Source organism: Patagioenas fasciata, chromosome Z (assembly GCF_037038585.1).
Source record: "Patagioenas fasciata isolate bPatFas1 chromosome Z, bPatFas1.hap1, whole genome shotgun sequence".
Taxonomy (NCBI): domain Eukaryota; kingdom Metazoa; phylum Chordata; class Aves; order Columbiformes; family Columbidae; genus Patagioenas; species Patagioenas fasciata.
In genome coordinates this window covers 85,245,560-85,268,466 of record NC_092560.1, presented here as the reverse complement: position 1 = coordinate 85,268,466, position 22,907 = coordinate 85,245,560, and the positions used below count along the sequence as shown (strand labels likewise).

Here is a 22,907-nt window from a genome sequence, read left to right as displayed (position 1 = left end):
TTGCTTTGGAAATGCTTAAATGAAGGTATTGAGAAATTAAGATATTTAAATTGTATTTGTTTTGAGACAGAGACACGCTCACATTTCCCCAACTTTCTCCTCTTTTCACCGCTCCCATGATCCAGGTCAGCTCAACTACCAAGCAGCTTCCCCGGACGAGGGGGCCCTGGTTACGGCAGCCAGAAACTTCGGCTACGCTTTTCTTTCCCGAACACAAAACACCATCACTATCAGCGAAATGGGCATTGAGAGAACTTACGATGTCCTTGCCATCTTGGATTTCAACAGCGACAGGAAGCGCATGTCTGTCATCGGTAAGCTGATCGCAACCAGCCCCTGCAGAAAAGGCCACTCGTGTTTCGTGGGTGTAAAGTACGTGCGAGGGCAGGTGAAGCCAGGAATTACAGCTGTGCAGAACACAGCCCTGTGGTAGTTGTGATCCACACAGCTCTGGGCAGCACAGGGGCTTTGTGATTAGGACAGTCCTGGCGCTCAGATGCGGCCTCTGCTGGAAACAGCCTCGGGTCCCTTTGGCAGCAGCCTGGAGAAATGCTGCAAAGATCACTTGTTCTCCTTTTACCCAGAGAACGAGCAAACCGCATGTTCCTCCAGCTGTTGGGATTCCAGGTATGCAGGTTGAGGCGTAAATAGCTCTTTAGTTTTAATTCTCTTTAAAGAAGTCAGTGCTGAATCAGCTAGAGATCTGCTGATTCTAGGGCTGTAATTATGGGACATTGTATCTCTAGAGTATGTCTGCCCAGCTCCTATGGGCAAGGGAGATGGTAATCCTGTATGATCCATTACCAAAATGTAATCCTTGGGAATTTAAATGTCCTCTCCTGTCATGAAAGGGAAGAGGAGATGCACTTGTCAGCCGAGTCACTTAGCCGAACAATGTTAGAGATGATGAAGCAGCAGCACGATCTTGTGGTTTAGGTCCTTAACAGCAGTAGGCTGAAAATTCGGAGAACTACTCCGTTATTTCCCTGTACTCTAACATTTGTCCCACCTCCCGTGTTTCACTCCACAGTAAGAGAATCAGATGGGAGTATCAGGCTGTATTGTAAAGGGGCTGATACGGTGATTTATGAGCGGCTGCACCCAAGTAATCTGAAGAGAGAAGCTACAGAAGAAGCACTGGATGTACGTTTCTATTTTATATGCCACTTTTAAATTACTCTTTTTTATTTCTGACTATAAATAATTTTATTGAATTCCTTGTCCTAAGCTATTTAAAAATGCAGAACTATAACTGGTTCTACAAGTCGTTCCAAACCTGAGAAATAATCAAAGCTATATAAGTTTTCATGCGTGTTCTTAAAAATGCCTTCCTTGTCTTTTGAGGAGAAGTGCACTCAGGTTCTGCCTGCATGCTGTTTCATAGTTCCCGTGTTCCAGTTGCGTGCGCTCTGTTCTGTTTGTCACCTCTGCAGCCGTTCAGCTCAGGTGTCCCGTCAGCTATAGGTCAATTCTTGGCACTCTGGAACACGCAGGACTGATTTGGTTTATCAGACTCACCACATGCTTATGGTCTTGTCTCTCATGTTTGGGCACAAAGGAACAGTTTCAGTTTGTGGATATGGTTTTTTAAATGATTTTCCAGATTTTTGCAAATGAAACTCTCAGGACCCTCTGCCTGTGCTACCGAGACATCAGTCAGGAGGAATTTGTAGCGTGGAATAAAAAGTTCATGGAGGCCAGTGTAGCTACAACTGATCGTGATGAAGCTCTGGACAAAGTATATGAGGAAATAGAAAAAAACTTGATTGTAAGTTGAGCTTTAAATTTTTCGTGTACTTTTATTGTTGTATTAGAAGAGACCGATCTTTCTGAAAATAAATTATCCCTGTTTATTGGGACATTGTGATTTTTCCAGTACTTGATTGGCTTTAGAGCTATGCCAGATTGGAGTTGAATAGAGTGAGGGGAAGTGTATTTTAGTACGTGTATTTCAATGTGGCCACTTCTGTGTGCAAGAGCCTGTCTTTTCTGAGCTCTCAGCCTGAGCTGTGCCTTTCTCGACCACATACCACAACAGTTTCATTCTCTCCTGGAAATGGATCCGTTTTCCACACATGTCCAGCCTACTAAATACCCGTATTTGAAATGCATTGCAGCTGCTCGGTGCCACAGCTATTGAAGACAAACTGCAGGACGGCGTTCCAGAAACCATTTCCAGACTTTCGAAAGCAGACATTAAGATCTGGGTGCTCACTGGTGACAAAAAAGGTGGGTTTGCGTCCAGGCGCGGAGCTGCCGCACACGGGAGGAGGGCAGGGAGAGAAACTGGGGCAAACGCGGGCCAGAAGCGAAGCGTGTTTCCAGAAAAGCTCGGTGTGGCGGTTTTTGGTGGCGTATGACAGTTTGATGTCCTTGTGTTCATCCACACTGCCGTAACGAAAGGGAACTTCTCATACTGAAACATAACTTCCAAAATTGCTGGAAAGGACTTCAGATACTTCTGGCTGCTCCCAGCCGTTACTCCTGACAGAACTTCTAAGTACATACTTTCCTGTCTTATTTTTTATTGCAGAAACTGCTGAAAATATTGGATTTTCTTGTGAACTCTTAACAGATGAAACGAAAATCTGCTATGGAGAAGATATCAGGCAAGTGGAAAGCACAGAGGATTTCTTTTGTGGGAACTAAAACCGTTCCGTTGTTACAGTGAGCGCAGCAGTTAACCAGTTTATCCCACAGTGCCTCTGACTGAACAGCGCTTCTTGGCAGCTGCTCGTCCGTACATCGTCTGGGTTTGTTCTTTCTGGACCTGTACTTTCCCAAGGCGGCCTCGGCTGTGGGTAGGGGTGGTGACAGCCTGTTTGCAGGACGGTGTGTTTAGGTCAGCAGCTGCTGACATTGAACTTGGCCTGTGGTTCGGACAAGTCTGGAGCCACCAGGAGTGGGCTGGGCAGGTCCCTCCCCAGTCCTAGAGCTCAGAACATCACCAAATATGCGGCACAAAACCTCTTGCAGCATATATTGGGTTTCTGTCTTGCAGACTTTGTCTGGGACTGCTCCAGCTTGACTTTTCTGAAATAGCTCCCACCTCTCTTTGCAGTGCTCTTCTTCAAACCAGGCTGGAAAACCAGCGGAATGGCGCAGGGTCGAGCACGTGTTCCTCTCTAAGGATGAGCGAGCCCTTCTTCCAGGGCAGCAAGGATCGGGCTTTAATAATCACCGGCTCCTGGCTGGTACGTACAGGAGATGTGCTGTTTATCTGGGATTTGGGTACCACCAGGTCACAGTGTCCCTCACAGAGGACTCTTCATTTGTCTGCGGGATGAGGAGATGGGAGGGGGGTCTAAATAACAGAATGTTCCAAAGTGAATTGGTTCCCATCAGAAGAGATATTCCTTCAAACATTGCAAGCAGCGCTGTGACACTAAACACAAGCATTTTGCTTCTGTTAATCTCACCGAGTACATTCTTTTCACTGTTTCCATAGCTCTTTGTTCACTCCTCTGCACGAGCATTTTATTGAAATGCTATAAATGGGCGATGGGAACGTAATGAAGTGTGCTGTGTAGGCAGCACTTGGAGAGCGGTTTGAAATAGTGTAGAAGGAAACATAAAATATTGTTGTTACACAGAATGAAATCTTGCTAGAGAAGAAAAAGAAGAAAAAGAAACTTAAGCTGAAGTTCCCCAGGACAGCAGAAGAGAAGCAGCAGCAAAGCGAGAAGAGGAGGAGGGCGGAGGCCTACAAGGAGCAGCAGCAGCAGAACTTTGTGGACCTGGCCTGCGAGTGCAGGGCCGTGATCTGCTGCCGCGTGACCCCGAAGCAGAAAGCCATGGTGGTGGAGCTGGTGAAGAAGTACAAGAAAGCCATTACTCTGGCTATTGGGGACGGTGCCAATGATGTAAACATGATTAAAAGTAAGGCAACCGTAAAACTTCTCTCAGTAGGCAAGATCTCTTCTGGGCGTTCTGCAGTCTCTTCGCTGTTACTCTTTGTTCTGAAGACTCTACCGTCTATTTCGTTACCCACGTTAACAGTCCTTGGGGTTTGTTAGCTTCTAGGCCCATGCTTTCCCATTTTGAAGAAGCCCTTTAAGAAATGGTTAGTAGTTTTTGCTGATATGTTTCAGCTTTTTCTGTAGACATTCCCTAAGAAAAGGGCTTGAATTACGTCCATTACCATGTTGTGGGTCACAAATGTGTAATATAAAGAGCGAAGTTCTATAAAGAACAATGCTTAGCTGCCCCTTTCTTGGAGGCACCAGCCATACTGTATTGCAACTGGTGCTCTTTGAGCCGCTCCTTGAGAAATCCCACCAAGAATAGACTTGTGGGACGTGGTTTGTAAGGAGCGTGTTTGCACACTGCCTGGCCAGCTGGCTCAGGGCTTTGCTTGCTCCATCCCATCACTTAGTTCTCCCTTGGTCAAATTCCCGGCATCCACTCTGATGGAACAAGCACCGAGAGAATCCAGGTGCTGGGGAGGCGTGAGCAGTACGTGACAGGGCAAGGAAGGGCTTATGTGCAGTTGGTTTAGTCTTCAATGCAGCCTTTGTGCTGCAGGAAGAAAACGGGGCAGAAGAACCTGCAGCAGAGAACAGGAGCTGGGAGCAGGCTTGCCCTCAGTGTTGTTGTTCTGCTCCTTTGTTCACTCAGCGCGTGGTGTTTGTCTCTACCTTAGCTGCCCACATCGGCGTTGGGATCAGCGGCCAGGAAGGGATGCAAGCCGTCATGTCGAGCGACTACTCCTTCGGGCAGTTCCGCTACCTCCAGAGGCTGCTGCTGGTCCACGGCCGCTGGTCCTACATCCGGATGTGCAAGTTCTTAAGATTCTTTTTCTACAAAAACTTTGCCTTTACACTAGTCCACATCTGGTATTCATTCTTCAGTGGCTTTTCTGCCCAGGTAAGGAGGCGTGCTCGTGGGTGATATTAACAAGCAGATCTCATTTTTGTCAGAATAGCAAAGGCTCAGCCTGGGCAGTGATGGGAACCTGAAGTTATCAGCGATAGTTCAGCGGGAGATAGGTGTAACTACCAAGCTAGTTAGTTCAAGGTAACAGCTGGTTATGATTCAGAACACTGAAGTCAGTACTGGGGTGGCCCAGGGAGGAAGAGGTTGGTACACAGCGGTTTGGGAACCCTTTCCCAACCCTGTTCCTCCAGGTGAACTGACATGGTGCATGTGTACGTAACAGTAGGAAACCAAACCGGACATTCTTTATCTGAGCTGCTGGCTAGAATGGCTCAAAATGTGCTCGTTGTACCAGGCAGTGTTGGGAGTGCTCACAGGTTGTCGTCACGGTCACGAGTGCAGTGTAAACCAGACCGACACTGGTGTGAGGGGTTCAGTGTTCGCAGTGTTTCAGGTCAGGCAACATTGATGGCTCATAAGGAGTGGGGCAGCTTAATACAGCCTAAAAATAGTTTGAGCAGGGCTTTGAACTGCAGGGCTGCTTGCGTTTTGGTAAACATGGAGACAGGTCATTTAATGCTGTGGTGGAGCACGTGTGAGCCTTCTCAGGAACTGGGAGGAGAGGGTGGAATCAAGAAGAGGTGATTAATGACTGAAATGCCTCCTCCCCTTGCAGACAGCATACGAAGACTGGTTCATCACGCTGTACAACGTCCTGTACTCCAGTCTCCCGGTTCTGCTGGTTGGCTTGCTCGACCAGGTATTCCCCGTGGTGCTGTTAGCAGCGGAGGAATCCAAAGACAGCTGACATCAGCCCTTTAATTACACTGAAACTGCTTGCTCTGGTTTATGTACAAGGCATTTGGGGCGGTTTGGTTGGGTTTTTGGCCTGTGGGGTAGGCAGACAGTGAGCAGAGGGTTACTGAAATAGCCGAGGTTGGTCAGTCAGTCTGCAGTGCTAACGATGTTTGTTACACATTTCTGAGTGCCTGCTATTCCATGAAATCATTCACATGGCACAGCAGCGGGCGGCTTTGTTACTGGAAAAGATGTTCTGTGCTTACCCTTTTGAAGGTGTAGGGACTGAACAATTTAAGTGACTGCATTTGACAGGAGGTCTTGGTGCGTAGCATTTGTTTTAATCCACCGGGACAGGTGCTTTTGGCCTTTTGCACTGGTTTTCTCTACAAGGCTTACCTGATCATCAGGCAAATCAATGTTTCCACATTCTATTGTGATAAAAGCAAAGGAATGAATTCTGTTCCAAATTAAGCTCTCACTTCAGTATTTGTTATAGACTTGAAGCCAGGACATGCAGTGACAGCCCCATCTTCTGCTTATTCACCAGAGAGGGAAAAGCCTCCAGCACAGCTCACAGCTGGAGAGTGCTGCACAGCTGCCGATGTTCTTGTCCTGGCAATAATGGGCTAGAAACCCGGGAGGCTGGAAGCGGGACATGTGGCAGCTCTGCGAGGGGCGTCCCCGGCTGTGCAGGGGGGCAGAGAGACCTGCCCTGGAGCCAAGCTGCTCGCTCGTCAGTGCTCACACTGAGAACAAGAAACTGCAGCAACTTTTCTTTTCTCTTTATTAAGGATGTGAGCGACAAATTGAGTCTTCGGTTCCCCAGTCTGTATGTTTTGGGACAGAAAGATTCACTTTTTAACTACAAGAAGTTCTTTTTAAGTTTGCTGCATGGAGCTATAACTTCATTGGTGATCTTCTTCATACCGTATGGAGCTTACCTGAAAACCATGGGACAAGATGGAGAAGCACCTTCAGATTACCAGTCCTTCGCTGTCACGGCAGCATCTTCTCTTATATTTATCGTCAATTTTCAGGCAAGTAAGCTTAGCTTCCTTTGGTGCTCTGAAAACACCTTCTGCTCACCTTTCTAAACTGGTCTACTGAAAACGTAACAATACACACAAACTTTACCTTTCCTGCCTTCTCTGTTGATGTTTTCTCTCTCACTGACTTGTAACTGGATGAGAGATGACTGCCCAAAACCCTGTCAGTCTTCAGAATAGGTGATGTTATTTCCAATTAATAAACTCATTTGGAGTTTTTGTTTGCTTTCAGATTGGCTTGGATACCTCTTACTGGACATTTGTTAATGCCTTCTCAGTATTTGGGAGTATTGCACTTTACTTTGGTATCACGTTTGACTTCCACAGCGCTGGAATCCACGTTCTCTTTCCGTCCGGCTTTCAGTTCACAGGTCAGTCCTTGTGTTTTCTGGTTCTTGTTCCTGTCCTGCGCAGCTTTGTCGCTTGAGCAGAACTATGGCCCGAATATCATGGCCCGAACCTGATGTTTGTTTCTCTTTGGGGCCAAGTTGCTTTATTGGAGTATTTCTTTTGTTTCAATGAAATGAGCTGGAACTTGATGTTGCCCAGCAGTAGGGGTCTGCAAATGAAACCCGTGTTTGCCAAGTTGCACTAACCCATCAGTGGAAGGTAAAACCCTGAGGTGAGGCAGGGCCAAATGCTGGTGTTTATGTCACAAATGAGTTTTTGCTGGTTTTATCCGAAGGAACGGCTCCAAATGCTCTGAGACAGCCGTACCTCTGGCTGACCATGATTTTATCGATTGCTGTTTGCTTACTGCCTGTGGTGGCCTGGCGTTTCTTATCAGTGACAATTTGGCCTTCGGAGAGCGATAGAGTGAGTAAAGTTATTTTGGTTCCTTTGGCACGTGTTTATTTACGGGAGTCGGTGTTGGTGCTGATATGAGAGACCAAAGGGTGCCTGTGCCCAGGAGTGCTGGGCGGGCAGCTCGGCTGTGGTGGGACCCGGTGCTCTCCAGGCTGCCTGCGGGCTGGTGACAATGGGCACTGTCACGTGTGGCCCCCAGAGCAGAGCGTCACTTTATGGGCCCTTATCTCTTGTATGTCCCTAGAGTGGTTGTGTGGGACGCAGCAGGACGGGCACGAGCCCAGCACAGCTCAGAGCAGGCTGATCCGTCTCTTGGCTGAGCGCTCGCCTCGGTCACACCGCAGAAACCTGCTCTGGAGCCGCACACGGCCGGGTTCTGCTCTCGCTTGGGCTGTGCTGGGTTCCAGCGTTACGTGTCAGTGCGCTGGACAGGTTTTGTTTGCTTCTGTTTCACCTTGAGCTGGCAAGAGACATTGGTGTCAGCATGAGAGCACAGAAATAGCTTTCAGTTATGTATCTTCAACCTGCTTTGGTGACAGACAGTTAAAGGTAATTGAAAATGAAACTCAAAATAATGCAGAGAGTCTTCCTGAAATGGTCACGTGTTGCTGCATATACTCTTGTTTCTAACAAAATAAAATTGAAACTAGAGAACCCTCCTGTGAAGTAGTCAAAGGATGTGAAAGTATCAGGTTATTTCCCCAGACAGTAAATGCGAACAAGCTGTTTTCACTTGTAACCTGTAAACCCGTCTGTCCTTGCACACGCGCAGATCCAGAAGAACCGCCAGAAGCTGCTGGCGGCGGAGCAGCAGTGGCGGCGGCGGCAGAGCGGGCTGCAGCGCGGCGTGTCGGCCCGGCGCTCCGCCTACGCCTTCTCCCACCAGCGCGGCTACGCGGACCTCATCGCCTCGGGACGCAGCATCCGCAAGAAGCGCGCTCCCCTGGACGCCGTGCTGCGCGGGACAGGGGCCGCGGGTGCGCCCCACACCAGCTGAGCCACGGCGCCTGGAGCAGCTTTTTAGCCCACGGATTGCACAAAACAAATATTTTTTTAAACGAACTCAGGATGTTTTTTTACACAAATGACATAAGGATATGAAGACTCTTATGCTTTATCACAGGACTGCTAGAAACACACAAAGACGAGTTCTCTGCAGAGCTACTCATCCTTGTGCAACTGCTTTCTGTCCAACATGGCAGTGAAGGACACGTGTGCTAGGGGACAAAACTCAGCATCGCAACTTTGTTCTTGTGGTGCCTGGAACTGCAAGCTTTTCACATTTTCCTAATACGCTGGTATGAAACTGCAGCTACATTTCATGTTTAGTCTTTGAAAACAAACTGCCAACAGCAGTTACCTGGTGTGCGCCATTTCACTGACCCGCGGTCAAACGGCAAACCTGCCCATCAGTCTTTGGAGAGGGCCCTGGGTGCCCTGGCTCGAATTTTATTAGGAATCCTGACGTTTATAGGCATGTGTTTATGAACAGATCCACCTGATCTCTGCAACGCTGCCCTTTGGGCTGGCAAAGTGTCTTCATTTCAGTTTTAGGTACACAGTCAATAACAGATCAATTCTTACAATGCAAAGAGTGTTTTATGAGTCTCCTTACACTTGCACAGACTTGGACTCTTCAGGTTGAGATGTATGAATGTTTCACTTTTATCTACTTCCAACTCCTGAACTAAGGTTGATTAAATCGTTTTATAATAAAAATAATGACATTCAGCTCTGGTTTAATGGATGTGCATTTCAGAAATTTAATGCAAATAAATATCCTAAAGTATACAGCTTCTGTCCTAATAAGTATGTTTAAAAGGGAAGCGCAGACAACTGATCTCTCAGTGAGGCAGGTGGGGTTGGACTTAAAGAAAAAAACAACAAACCCCAGCGTGTGTTGGACTCTGAATCTGAGGGTGGGGTTAAGATATTAAATATGTAAATGGCAATATTGCTTTGATTTCCAATGACACGTGCTAAAGACTGGCGGGGCGGGGCTACCCGGAAGGGGCGGGACTTACCGGGAGGGGCGGGCCTGCGGGCGGCGGCTGACGCAAGGCGGCGGCGGGTTGGCTCAGGGCGCGGCGGTGACGCCACTTCCGGCGGGCTGCGGCAGTGCGGCGGCCATGGCGGGAGAGGTGCTGGGCAGGACCGCGGCGCTGGCGCTGGGTGAGCCGGGCGGGCGCCGCGCTTCCCGCGCTCCTTGCGGGTCTCGCGCTCCTTGCGGGTCCCGCGCTCCCTGCGGGCCCGGCCCGGCGCGGCCCGGCCCGATGCGATGCCATGCGGTTGGGCCCGGCCCGGCCGCTCGCCGCAGGCAGCAGATGGCGGCAGCGGCGGGGCGGCTGCCGGCCCGAGGGGACCGTGCCGGGTGGGGCTGGGGGCGGCCGGAGCGCCGTGCGGAGGGGGCCGGGCCGTGCCCGCGGCCGGAGCCCCGGAGCGGGTTCCGCTGTGGCATCAGCCCCTGAGACTTCAGCGCTTGCTGCATGGGCTGATTTTTACAGTGGGAAATATTAGACAGTTCTCACCCTGCGTGCCCACGGAGTTGTTTTTGATGGCTCATTCCTGGTGATCACCGTGATTTCTGTGTCCCTGTGCACCTCCTGGTTGATCCGTTTTTTCCTGTTGTGAGTAACCGCCTGTGTTGGTGCGTTCCAGAGGAGCTGTACGTGTCCGAGCGAGAGGGCAGCGACTCCGCGGGGGATGGGACGCAGAAGAAGCCGTTCAAGACTGTTCTCAAGGTAACTGGGGAGCAGCTGCTGTTTGTTTTGAAACGTGTGAGCTGTGATTCAGGCCAAGTGCTTTGCCTTATATTTCTAAATGTTAATTTTATACTGGTTTTTGCACATCTGATCAGAAGTAGGATGTCTGCTTGGGCTTTTTAAGGATGACTTAGATCACTTGCAGTGCCACTGATGCTGTTGTTTTCTCCCTTTTTTAGGCTTTGATGACAGCAGGAAAGGAACCGTTCCCTACTATTTATGTGGATTCGCAAAAAGAAAACGAGGTGCTGTAGTGTTTGAGCTTCCCAGTAGAAATCACTTACTGCTCCCTTGTGTGAAGGGACACAAATGTAATCTGGTATCTTCTGCTCTCTCCTTGGGTTGATTTAGAGATGGGCCATCATTTCAAAGTCACAGATGAAAAATGTCAAAAAGCTGTGGCACAGGGAACAAATGAAGAACGAGGCGAAGGAGAAGAAGGAGGTAGGTTGCAGGGGCTGCCATGGAGGAGGAGCGGAATCACACCAGCTTCCTTCTTCTGAAACATTATCACTATTGCTGCCATTCCCACCCCTCCAGAAAAGCTTCTGTTTGTTCTTCATTCATTTCCTTGTTTTGCACAGATGTTATTTGCAACTCGCCTTTCTTTAGATTAGGACGAGCCGATGGCTGAAACGGGGCGAGTTTTGAACCATTGCAGTCTGTTGCCTTCAGATTTCTGGATAAAATCAGAAATGCATCTGCGTGTTGTTTCTCATCCTGGTCCTGAACTAGGGCATGTTTAGGCCCCAGTAGGGTAACATCAAAGCTTCATGACACCTCTGTCTGTCAGTGTATATTATAGTCTCGGGTAATTGTAAGGACTGGGAATCTTGCCAAGCCTTGTTACAGCTATTATTTCTTCTCCACCAGGCAGAGGATCTCTTGAGAAGAGAGAAGAACCTGGAGGAAGCGAAGAAAGTTGTTATCAAGAATGACCCCAGCCTTCCGGAGCCAAAATGTGTAAGATCCTGCGCACTTGATAATGGCCTGTGTGTACGATCTTGTCTGCACAGAGACTGGGTCTGGCTCTGCTGTTTGGCCACTGTCTTTTTGCCATCCATAAATGTAACGTTGTTTTTGTGGTTATCCGTGTTCTCTAGTGTGCAGATTTCAGTCTTTCTCATGCACGTGATGGATGTCTGAACCTTCTTAGTTCACACATCAGACTTCTCTGTGTCTGTCTAGTGGTAGAGAGCATATTTCTGTTTGAGAAAGTTCATCAGTTTTGCTTTGATTATTGTGGTGGAGACTGAAGCAGCAGTGCTGGTCAGAGGATGTAACTGGAGTCACTGAGACATGTCATTTGGCTGTTCGTAGAGTCCTACTGGATTTGGTGGTTTGAGCAGGTCCTGCGCTCGCTGCTCTGTGGGGTTTGCACAGAGCCTGTGTGGAGGGGTTTCTGTGACCCGCGCTGGAGCGGTTTCACTGGAGCCCAGCGCCGCTCTCCGGGAAAGGGCTGAACCCGCAGGCTCCTCCAGACCTGCGCTGCACTCAGTTCCAAGTCTGGAAATGCTGTCTGATCGTACTCCCTGGGACAGAACTCGCTAAACTACGCTTTCCTTACTGAAGAGCTGGTCAGTACTGACAGCTGAGCTTATACCTGGGTGGAGCTTTGCTTCAAGCGCTGCTGGAAGATGTCGCGGACACTGGTGTTGTAAGTAATTATGTGGAAAACACCATCTAAAAGGTGAATCATTTGCCTTGACAGGTAAAGATTGGTGCTCTGGAGGCTTACAGAGGCCAGAGAGTGAAGATTTTTGGCTGGATCCACAGATTACGGAGGCAAGGTAAGCCACAAGCATTGACTGAACCTGTGCAAACGGAACAAACTCAACAGCACTTAAAATGAGTCAGCACCTAGTTTTAACATAAGCTTAGCACGAATACTTGCTGCCAGAATGACCGGTGTTCTGGCTGGCAAGGTGGTGTCAGCCAGGGCATGGATGTGCATGGCAGGGGTGCTTCTGGCTCTACAGGCATTTGCTCCCATTATTTCTGAAGGACATTAGTCCCTGGGGACTAGAGGGACATCCGAGGTTGCGGCATGGTGGTACCATCCCAGCCCTGTCAGCTTGGAACAGGCTTTGCTCCTGGTGGCTGTCAAAACTTATTTTAATTTGCTATACAAAATACAGCTCTGAAATGCTCTGGCTGTGCTCATGCTCAGTGCTCACCTGGAGCATCCTTGGTTTTTAAAATGGAAGGATGTGACCACAGTCCTTCTGCAACAACCTGCACATCAGTGGTGGTGTGCCTGAGGAGCAGGTCTGTTCAGATGGGTTGGTGAATAAAGCTGAGATGCTCTGCTTTTCTTCTTTCTTTTTCACTAGGAAAAAATTTGATGTTCATTGTTTTGAGAGATGGCACAGGTTTTCTTCAGTGTGTCCTTTCCGATGAACTGGTAAGTTGTGATGATTGAATTCTGTTCTGTGTTTTATTTAAGTGTTTGTACCTAATCCATTTTTCTTTTATATAGACAGTTGGAAGTTCTCCTAAACCTACTGATTAAGTCGTATTATTGTTAAATCGTATCTCATACCACTAGAATTTCTTTGTCAATGTGAGAGCTATTTGGAAGTGACTATGAGTCAATCTTGCCTGTGAGCCAAATACATGTTGTAAGAAAACTAATCCCAAGAAGCTCCGTTAACGCTTTGTCTGTCTGTGTCGGCAGTGTCAGTGCTACAACGGGCTGGTTCTCTCCACGGAGAGCAGTGTCGCGGTGTACGGGACGCTGAACCTCGTTCCCGAAGGCAAGCAGGTACGAGACTTAGTGTTAGTCTTGGCTTCTCTTCCTCTTTAGCAGTTTATTGTTTTCCTGATAGAAGGAAAAGCAGAGGTGGAAAGAATTGTTAGATTATTTTGGTGGGAACTTGGCTTAGAGACAAGAACAAAGGTCCCAAAGCTGCTGCTGTTCCACAGTTCAGTGGGACAGGTGAGCCTTGTGCCTGTCTCATTCCAGTCTAGATGCACACGCGTTACTGTTTAAACACGCCTAGATCCGGAGTTAGGGCTAAAGCCGTGCTGAGCAGCTCTGCGGGAAGGATGCAGACTGGAGGCAGGAGGGAAGCCTTTGGGAGCTGGCATCTGTGACAGCAGCTCAGTGCACTCATCAGGACACGCAGGCCTATGCCAGGATGTTTGTTGAAAATTACCATAAGGCTTCTGACTTGGTTATTACGAGGTGGCTGAGAGGCGATAGTTGTGTCCGTGTTGCAAAACTAAACTTGTGATGGAGAAAGGAAGCTCAGGCCAAATCTAAAATCGTCCTTTAAAGACATGAGCTCTTGGTAGCTGCTTATAGCAACACCCTTTTTTCTGAAGGGAAAGCAAAGCAGCAGTGTTGAGATTTAGAGGACAGATGCATGTTTAATCTCGCTAGTCTGTAAGCTTACCTCATCCTCCAGACATATATTCAAAATCATCATCAGTTCTCGCAGTGGGAGCTGTTCTGTTGTGTGGATCGGCAGTCTGTATTCTGGCTGGTCCCTTGAGTACGTGTTGTAACCTCTAGTGAGGTAACACAGAGAAACGTGTCTGGAAAAAAAACAACACATTTTGGATTGTTATATTACTTCAAACAATGTTTCCAAAATGCATTAGATAACATTTGAGCAAAGTAGTCTGTCACTGTGGCTGCCTGTAATGTGTGAATAAAGTCAAAGTGTCCACCTTTCATGGTGCTTTGTAGATCATTCAATATTTTTGTAAGCCACATGCTGTTGGCCATTACTGGCATGTTTTGCAAATGAAATTTGGATGGGCTTGATTGTTGTAGTTGTCCCTGCCACTCGGGTCCTGTCCCCAAGAGCTCGACTTGAGGTTAGAGAGCAGTCACTTGAAAAGTGCTGCCATGAGGACTGAGCATCGTTAGTGAAACTGGGTTAAGGTCGCTGCATCTGGGGCAGGCAGTGCACGGGTCCAGTGTTTGTGTCCCTTTGCTGGGCAGGCGCCGGGAGGCCACGAGCTGAGCTGCGACTACTGGGAGCTCCTGGGCCTGGCCCCGGCCGGCGGCGCCGACAATCTGCTCAACGAGGATTCCGAGGTGGACGTGCAGCTCAACAACAGGCACATGATGATCCGGGGCGAGAACATGTCCAAAATCTTCAAGGTGCGCTCCATGGTCGTACAGGCCTTCAGGGATCATTTCTTTGCCAACGGATATTATGAAGTAAGTATATTTTCCCTTGTCAGCAGATAACTAACGTCCTGATTCAAGGTTATCTTTTTCCTGGAAAAACTGTGCAGGCTTTTGCATTGACCTGGAAGAGGCAAAAGAAAAGCCATTTTTAGGAAAGCGTTGTTTGATTGCTTTCATAGACATAGATCTCAAAGGTGTGCAGATGCTTCTGAAGTGTGTGTCACAGCGTGACTGACAAACAGCCCGCATACCTCTTTTTGGGGTGCTGAGGGATATCAGGCTGATGTGTACGTGGGTACAAAGGTGGTGTAGACGGTGTTCTGGAAGGGTGTGCTTTGCATCAGTGTCCTTAATTCTTCACCAAGTAGTGAGAACCGTGTTCTTTCCCAGGTCACACCGCCAACTTTAGTCCAGACGCAGGTGGAAGGAGGCTCAACCCTGTTCAAGCTGGATTACTTTGGTGAAGAGGCGTACCTAACGCAGTCATCCCAGCTGTACCTGGAGACCTGCATCCCAGCCCTGGGAGACGTGTTCTGCATCGCGCAGTCGTACCGAGCCGAGCAGTCCCGGACCCGCAGGCACCTGGCCGAGTATGGACAGGCTCTGCTTCTCTGTTTTTGATGTGGAAGTGAATTTCTAAAGCCAGGGAGCAGCGGGCAGTTGGGTGACGTGATGTACAGTGAGCAGACAGACAGCATAATGCTAATGTGGGAGGACTGAGCAAAAGTATATTTGGGGCTTAATACCTTGTCCAATTCATCATAAAACACTGACATCTAGCGAAGGAAGATGTGAGCGAAACAGCTGATACGCTTCCAGGAAGCTTTGTCTTTTTAGAAAGTACAGTTCATACTCTTGTTGTCTGTCTTCTTTTTTTGTTTTCAACGGCTTAAGTTCCTTTTCAGTGTAGAAGTGGGAGATATAAGAAAGGGGACAGAACTGTATGTTTGTGCGTTCGGTCGCTTTTTTCTCCTGAGGATTTGTTCCATAACTAAAGATTTGTTGCTTGTGTGCAGTTTTGTGATGTCATGACTTTGTCTTTCAGATACACTCACATTGAAGCCGAATGTCCTTTTATAAGTTTTGAGGATTTATTGGACCGTCTGGAGAGCTTGGTTTGTGATGTAGTAGGCCGAGTCTTGAAATCCCCGGCATCAAGCTTACTGTACGAGCTGAACCCGGTAGGCAGCAATGTGGAACAGTCCTCAATAGCCGAGGAAATAGCAGCTTTAGCCTTTCCTGGTCAGCATGTGCATTGGGGGGAGGCAGGGCATGGCAGCGAGCATACTATTATTATTACTAATACGAAAAATAGCATCAGAAGAATTAAAATGCTGCAAGGCTGGTAATGGCCCTTCCAGAAGCAGGGGAAGAAGTTCCAGGAGCCAGCAATGTGCTGGGATTTATGGCCACGTGTGCTGTGCTTCTGGAATGAAAACCTCTATCCCAGAGCTCGTAATATCGATCGGCTGGTGTTGCAGATTGAGCACAAGGGAGCAATGAAACAGCTCGTGTTCTACTGTCTACCCGGGAATGTGGAGCTCTAAAGCCCTTTCTGTTTGTTAGAGACCTCCGGTCTTCTGTTGCCTTTGCAAAGAAGATGGCGTTAAGAGCCCACAAACTTCATCACTGGCTTTTCTCTGAGAGCATACAGGCTCAGTCATCCCTGTTATTTTGACCTGTTTTCCTGGTAAGTGCTGGGAGGTTCAGTTTTGAATTTGGGCAAGAGATAGGAAATGGTAGGAGCTCAACCAACCTGGAAGGGAAGCACCAGTGTTCTTCTGTGGCCTAACACTTGGAGCCTCTGCTAGTGACTCAATCTGAAACACCAACACGTGCAAAGAATTCATAGAGAAAAGGAAACAGCTTTGTAAATACGTCCTCTCACCTCCTGCCATCTTTTTCAGCATCTGTTCTGTAAGCTTTACTGGCTTGGAATAGGGTTGTGTCTGGTTCTAGCTTTTCAGTACCCAGCTTGATGTATTTAGTAATAATTTGTTGATTTTAGAGCTGGAAAGAGCGGTGTGTATGCTTCAAGTCTGGAAGTATTCTGCTGTAAAAATGGTACTCTTCTAACTGGCTTCGTCTGCTCTTAATTACAGGCATTCAAGCCTCCTAAGCGGCCTTTCCGACGAATGAACTACAGCGAAGCCATTGAGTGGCTGAAGGAACATGACGTGAAGAAGGATGATGGCACTCACTATGAGTTTGGGGAGGTAAGTCTGCCTGAGGCTCTGGAGGAATGAAAACCAAGCAAAATCCCCTGACCCGGCCCTGGGGGTGTGTGAGTCCATTGGCAGTTTCTGGACCATGGTGCTTTGTTTGGAGTGACATCGAAAAGGAGTGACATTCTAGTCCCATTTAAGTTAAAGAGAGTTTTGCTGTAAGCTTCACTGGGGCCTGGCTGTTTGGGCTGTGCTGGGAGGTGTTGTGATGTATCGGGGAATGCGGGTGTGGGCTGGGCTTTCACAGAATGTCTTGGAACACTGGAATCTAAGTCCATGTTGTCATCTGTGCATCTGTTCCCTGTCTCGCTTTTCTACATGGAAGACAAAATGATTTGCAGGAGCTCAAGAGGACTTGGTGATGTAGCCGTAGTCAAAGGATTGTCTAAGATAAATTTGGTTTAGAAATTTAGGCCATTTAGGACAAATGCTGTTGTTTCATGCCTGATACAATGAAGAACTTAAGGTCTTGGAGTGATTTTTGTTTAAAATATTAATAAGGCTTCTTTAACTGTAGGACATTCCTGAAGCTCCCGAGAGGCTGATGACAGACACCATTAACGAGCCGATCTTGCTGTGCCGATTTCCTGCAGAGATCAAGTCTTTCTACATGCAGCGCTGCCATGACGATTCCCGCCTTACGGAGTCTGTACGTTGCTGTTTAGTGTTCATGTAGTGCTGCGGGCTTCTGAGCAGAGCAGGGCTGGCAGAGTGTAAAATCAAGAACGGACAAGTACCGGGGGAAATCGTGGGGATTTCCTACAGGTTTTGGTTGAGCGGCTTGTGGTGTTGAGCCTGTAGGAGTGAACAAGTGACACTGCAGTGCTCAGAAACTGGGGCTGGATCATGGTGAGCGTGTTCTCCACTGGCCTGGTGAAGTGCTGCTCTGCTGACAGTATTCCTATCGCTTCTTGAGACCGTGTTGTCTGAACTGGAGCTGCTGGGCAGCTGGGAGGAGTGGTGGTTGTGAGGAATGCTGCTCTGTTTGTGGTTTTGGGGTGTGGGTTTGGTTTGGCTTTGTTTGTTGTTTATTTTAGGTTGTTTTATTGTGGTTTGGAGGTTTTTCTTGTTTGTTTCTTATAGTTCAGTGTGTCCAAGAACATCAGAGATCAAATTAGAGAACCTAGTCAGTCAGTTTAGTCCATCTGTAAATAGGGTCTGGAAGGAATTCCCTCCTTTCCTGTTGTGGAGAATTAAGACTTTGTGGTAAAATGTGTTGAGCTTGGGCTGTTTTTCTATGCCCTGCTGCACGCATGTTAACTGTAACAGTGTGTGTTGTAGGTTGATGTGCTGATGCCCAACGTTGGGGAGATAGTTGGCGGCTCAATGCGTATCTGGGACAGCGAGGAGCTGCTGGAAGGCTACAAGAGAGAGGGCATCGACCCCACACCATACTACTGGTACACCGACCAGGTCTGTGACAGGCTGCATGTGCTGCTCCTCTCATATATCGGACTCTTCTTTAAGCTACTCTTCAGATGCTGCAGTCTAACATGGAGACATTTCTAGTGGCCCAAAGTAGATAATGGTTTAACCAGTGGGTGACAGTTCCATCCTGCTTAAACAGCCTGGCTGTGGGTTGGGGTGTCCCGCAGGGTCTGATTACAGGGATGGCCAAGCTCTGCCAGCAAGGGCAGCGGAAAAGGAGGCACCTGAGAAAGAATCCTTACAACTTGCTTTTTCACCTTCCTTTTTCCTCTTCTAGTCCTGGAACTGCCCCAAGAAACTCAGGACAACTAAAGACAAATACCTTGCCTGAAAATAGTGTAGTCCATTTTCCTCATTATACAGAAAATAATCTTGGAAGGGTTTTGTTTTTGTTTTGGTGGTATTACTGCAATTATAAATAATAAGAAAAAGTTCAATGGCTACTCTCTGATCTTAATTTGACAGAGAAAATACGGCACGTGCCCTCACGGTGGATACGGTTTGGGATTGGAGCGGTTCCTGACCTGGATTCTGAACAGACACCACATCCGAGATGTCTGTCTGTATCCACGCTTCGTGCAGCGCTGCAAACCTTAGTCATCCCGTGAGAAACCCGAGCCACCGGGGCTTGCAAAAGAACGATACACTCTGCTGGTCTACAGCCCGTCTGAGAACAACCACTCATTTAGGATGTGAAAAGGAAATTAAACAAAACCCCTTTTTAAAGGAAAATGCTAATTCACTGGAAGAAGCTCTAGAAAAAAACGTTAGGTGTATTTATGCTGTCGAGTCAACAAAAAACAAAGATCCTGGTAAGATGTCATTTAAAAAGCAAAATATGCTTCTGCTTTTAATTTCTGTGACTTAAAATTGATTTTTTTTTTTTAAATTAGCTTTAATTTTAATCTGTCTTCTCTTGTGGTTTCTTGTTGGAGACATCAGCAGTTCAAGCTCTTTAAATTGCCACGTGGCTGGCCTCTGAGAATGGCATGACCAGACACCCTCTGAATAGCTCAACGCAGTATAAAAATGGGAATAATTAAGTGCTGCACTTTTTTAGCTCCTGCTGTTTTTAATGGAAGCTCCATTTGAGTTTATTCAATAAGAAGGTCCGTAGTATTGAGCACGAAATTCCGCTGCAAGAGCTGTGGGCTTTTGTTTGTTGCAGATTATTTATTGATGAGGAATGTGAGGTGGGCTTTGCTCTCGCAGCGTTGTCTGGACAGCGGGATGTCTGTGCTGCCTTCCCAGTCGAGGTTCTGCCGTCCTTTCAAACCAGAAATGACTGAGCGAAGACCCAAAACCCCTGGTAATTTGGAAATCCTTTGGATTTGAGCATGGTGGGGGCTGAGCTCCTGTGCTGCGCAGATGCGCTGAGTCCAGGTGGCGCCTGCCCCGTCTCGCTGACGTGCTGCACAGGCTCCTGCTGGCTCCGTGCTCTCTGCTGTGTCCAACTGTAACCCGGTTATCAACTAGGATCGAGTAACAGTTTCATGTGTCTACTCATCTGTGCTTTTTAGTCAGAAATAAAGCAATTCCTCTTACCAGAGAGATAAACGGCTGGTAGGTGCATCGTTTGCCACCTGCACCAAGACTTGACCTGGATTAGCCACCAATAGAACTGTTGAGCTGTGCGGTGTCCATATTTTTGTAAGAAATGACTGGTTTTCTTCATCTTGCATGTTACATATAGAAACCGGTCTAAATCAGCAACCAATAAATTATGGCAACATAAGGTGGTGTGCGAGGCAGTAGTTCTTGAGCTGTAACGTCTGTTTCTTCCCTTTCCCTTAGTCTTCATAATACGGTCTGTCCTGGCACAGGCAATATACTGCACAGGAAAAGTGGATTTTACAGTGCAGTATGTGCTTAATAACTGGTGGCCAAGGCGGCAGCTCCAGGGGGTGGGCCGGGACTCCCGGCTGCGGTTTGTAGCAGAGCTGGTCGCTGCCTTGCTGGCTGATACAGCAGCAACAAGTGAGGTGATTTCTTAAACAGATTTGATGTCTTGGGGTTTGATGGGGACTGCTGTGGCATTGCTGTGTGACCCAAGGGTTGCCCCTCTGGAGCAGGGGAGGAGAGTAGAGGACAAATTAAAGATACTCTAAGAAAAGAGCATTGTTAGGATGCCTTGCTTTATTATCCACCTCTCTGAGTTCACCCATTTTCCTTGTCTGGTTGTAGCCCCTATCGTGTCCAGTAAGGTGCCTCAGCCCCCTCTCACACTTGTCCTGCTCCATTTTGGATGAGTTCTTTGTCCGAATGTAGAACTTAAAAGATTCTTTAAATACCTGCAAAAGTGTCGTCACTTGTAAATTTCCTGTGGTTTGGGGTATTGATGCATATGTCTGAAGTACATAAGCTAGAGGGAGAGGAGAAAAAGCTTGATTGCAACAAAATGCTGAAAATTTCTTACTTCTTACAGGACAGCTTACTAATAGTGAGCTACAGGAAAAGTCACCCCAGTCCCAAAGATGAAAATGCTGCCAAATAGTAATCCCACCCCTTGGGGTTTCTTTTTTGTGGGTGTTTGTTGTTGTTAGTGGGTTTGGGGGCGGGGGGAGCAGAGCTGAAGAGGCTTCTATAATTCAGAATATTTAGGAATTTACGAGCATACAAAGATTTTTCTACAAACAAATTCCCTTCAAGTGCCTAAGGTGCTAAGAAGGGAGGAGAAAGGTTGGGAAAAGATACTTTAGAAAAACACTGAACTGCTTTGTGAAGGGTAAAAGCTTCTGTACCAGGGGAGCTGTGGGAGGAAGGTCTGAGCGCTCAGGAGGTGCTGCTGGAAGGGGCACATCAGAAGAGGAGCGTACAAGGTGGCTGGGATGGAAGATGAGCAGTGGAATATGGGGCTCTGCTGGTGGGGCTGGGCGAGCCCAGCACAGGAAGGAGCCTGTGTCAGTAACAGCCCATGCAAATCTACCACCCAAGTAATGAGGAGACATTCCTGAGGCAGCCACTTCAAAATGAACCTTCGCTGTGTTAAATACGATTGCTGCACTTCCTGATTTATCATCGAGGCTCAATTCAGGGTTTTGATCATTTTAAAAAAATGCCTTTCGAGATGGATGAATGGATCTTGATTTTATTTCTGTGTCCTACCAGTTATGGTTTTGTGTTTGTTGAGTGATTATGTCTGCAGTGATTTAAAACATGATGATTCTGGGTGTTCCTGGCAGCCATCCAGAACGCTTGTTTCCAGGCTCTTTGATTTTAAGTTTGCATTCAGGGATGATTTAATCACATTTGCTGCTGTACATGTTCTTTGGGCTAACAGTGTTCCTGCGGCGCTCCCATCAGAGTTGGATGTTTTAAGACCTGTCAAAAGTCCCAGCTGTCCTGCTCCTCCTCGGGTGCGGTTCCTGCAGTGCTGCTGTCCAGATAGATGGAGGTGGAAAAGAGGAGCAAGGGCTGCGGCAGTGAGAGCCCCGAGCCGCGGGGCCGGACAGCGGGACATCCCTGTCTGACCCCTTCGGTCCCCTGACAGCCCCCTGTGATTCCAGCATCTGTGCCAGGGCTGGGGAAGCACAACCTGCACTGTGGCGGGATGCAGAGGTGCTGCTGGGTGTAAATCCAGGTCTGCAGGTATCTGCCTCCAGCCGAGAAATGCCGGACTTCCCAGCGCACAAAGGAAATCCTGGAAGTGATGCTCATTGTGAACAGTGCACATTGCTGTGGCTTCAGCTCCCTTGGAGCAGCAGAGAATTACCAGAGCAAAGGGGCTGGGTGCTGGAGGAGGCGATGGGTTCATGTCCCCTGAAAGATGGGCTGGGATCCACCAGGTTCTTTGTGAAGGACAAGGCTTGTTGGAGGTAGGTTCACAGCAAAGGCTGACGAAGACGATAAGTGTCTGCTGAGGAGGCTCTCCAGGGTTTTAAAAAAATTTGAAACACATATTTTTAAAATATTTGCAGCTTTCTTAGAGCCTGAGTAAACCTAAGAGATCGTGGAATCATTTCAGTTGGAAGACACTGTCAGGATCATCGAGTCCACCAGAACTCTTGCACTAACCCGTGTCCCTGAGAACCTCGTCTCTTAAACCCTGCAGGGATGCTGATGCCCAAGTGCGCAAGTAAATCCGTGACATCAAATGACAATTGTGCCATTGAAGTCAGTTACTCTGGATTTAGAGCGCCGTGACTGGCGTTAGAATTTGGTCCATGCTGTTTAGATAAGGTCAATGCATATAAAGGAAAATAGAAACCGAGACAGGAGAGTGCAGAGTAACTGATTGATAAATAGAAGATTTTACATATAAAAAGAGATCATTACTTCATCTTGGAGGAATAATAAAGATGATTAAGAGGTGACATGACGGAGGTATTTAAACTAGCTGAAGATTATTATAAAATTAAGCTTGATATACTTGAGTTTGTTGAAGAGACCAGGACTAGAGGATTTAGGTTTAAGTGGGAATACATATGAGTATTTAAGGAAGTACTATTCGACTGACAAAAAGAGGGAAGGTACTTCAAATGTTAGAGATGTGCTGCATTAATATTTAAGCAAGTACAGTAAGACTACCTGCAACCTAATAAGTGATATCAGTCAGTTTCCTACTTACCGCATCCCCTTGCAAAGAAACCCTTCAAAACACAACCGCGGCGTGATGCGAGGGATGCCGTTATTAACTTTCCCCTCAAATAAAAGCTAGGTACCGGTGTCTTTTTTTGTGCTTCAGTCTCTCATTGCCGAGCCCTGCGGTAGCGGTCACGCAGCCGGGGCTTGAGGTGACTGAGGGGCTTGGCGGGCTGAGGGGGTTGGCGGGCTGAGGGGATTGGCGGGCTGAGGGGAATGACGGGCTGCCCCGTCTACC

The 22,907-nt window shown here is 47.8% G+C and overlaps 2 protein-coding genes and 1 long non-coding RNA gene across 6 annotated transcripts in view; 2 read left to right on the top strand and 1 right to left on the bottom strand.

Moving 5' to 3' along the window:
• The window catches only part of LOC136114962 (phospholipid-transporting ATPase IC-like), a 28,478-nt gene extending 19,158 nt beyond the window's left edge, over positions 1–9,320 (top strand). For 3 of the 4 annotated variants that reach the window (XM_071801728.1, XM_065860715.2, XM_071801726.1), the window contains exons 16-28: positions 126–314; positions 1,031–1,143; positions 1,604–1,768; positions 2,118–2,229; positions 2,534–2,609; positions 3,062–3,194; positions 3,594–3,879; positions 4,643–4,866; positions 5,552–5,635; positions 6,468–6,713; positions 6,955–7,093; positions 7,408–7,538; positions 8,302–9,320. In XM_071801728.1, the coding sequence (XP_071657829.1) occupies positions 126–314; positions 1,031–1,143; positions 1,604–1,768; positions 2,118–2,229; positions 2,534–2,609; positions 3,062–3,194; positions 3,594–3,879; positions 4,643–4,866; positions 5,552–5,635; positions 6,468–6,713; positions 6,955–7,093; positions 7,408–7,538; positions 8,302–8,526 (2,123 nt within the window). In that variant the 3' untranslated portion in view covers positions 8,527–9,320. The remainder of the gene's footprint in view (positions 1–125; positions 315–1,030; positions 1,144–1,603; positions 1,769–2,117; positions 2,230–2,533; positions 2,610–3,061; positions 3,195–3,593; positions 3,880–4,642; positions 4,867–5,551; positions 5,636–6,467; positions 6,714–6,954; positions 7,094–7,407; positions 7,539–8,301) is intronic. The other variant, XM_071801727.1, reaches the window with a different exon arrangement.
• Positions 9,321–9,575: 255 nt separating this feature from the next.
• On the top strand, positions 9,576–19,823 carry LOC136115241 (asparagine--tRNA ligase, cytoplasmic). Its single transcript, XM_065861241.1, has 15 exons — positions 9,576–9,701; positions 10,188–10,270; positions 10,471–10,536; positions 10,643–10,735; positions 11,165–11,254; positions 12,003–12,081; positions 12,625–12,695; positions 12,969–13,055; positions 14,244–14,465; positions 14,826–15,025; positions 15,481–15,616; positions 16,538–16,651; positions 17,178–17,309; positions 17,942–18,073; positions 18,554–19,823. Exons 1-15 carry the CDS (start codon positions 9,659–9,661, stop codon positions 18,683–18,685), a joined length of 1,680 nt encoding a protein of 559 aa, XP_065717313.1. The 5' UTR covers positions 9,576–9,658; the 3' UTR covers positions 18,686–19,823.
• Positions 9,755–22,842, bottom strand: LOC136115242 (uncharacterized). Its single transcript, XR_010653182.2, has 3 exons — positions 22,656–22,842; positions 13,690–13,831; positions 9,755–13,112 (listed from the first exon to the last, which is right to left on the bottom strand). It is a non-coding gene; the product is annotated as an uncharacterized lncRNA (long non-coding RNA).
• Between the last annotated feature and the right edge of the window lie 65 nt (positions 22,843–22,907).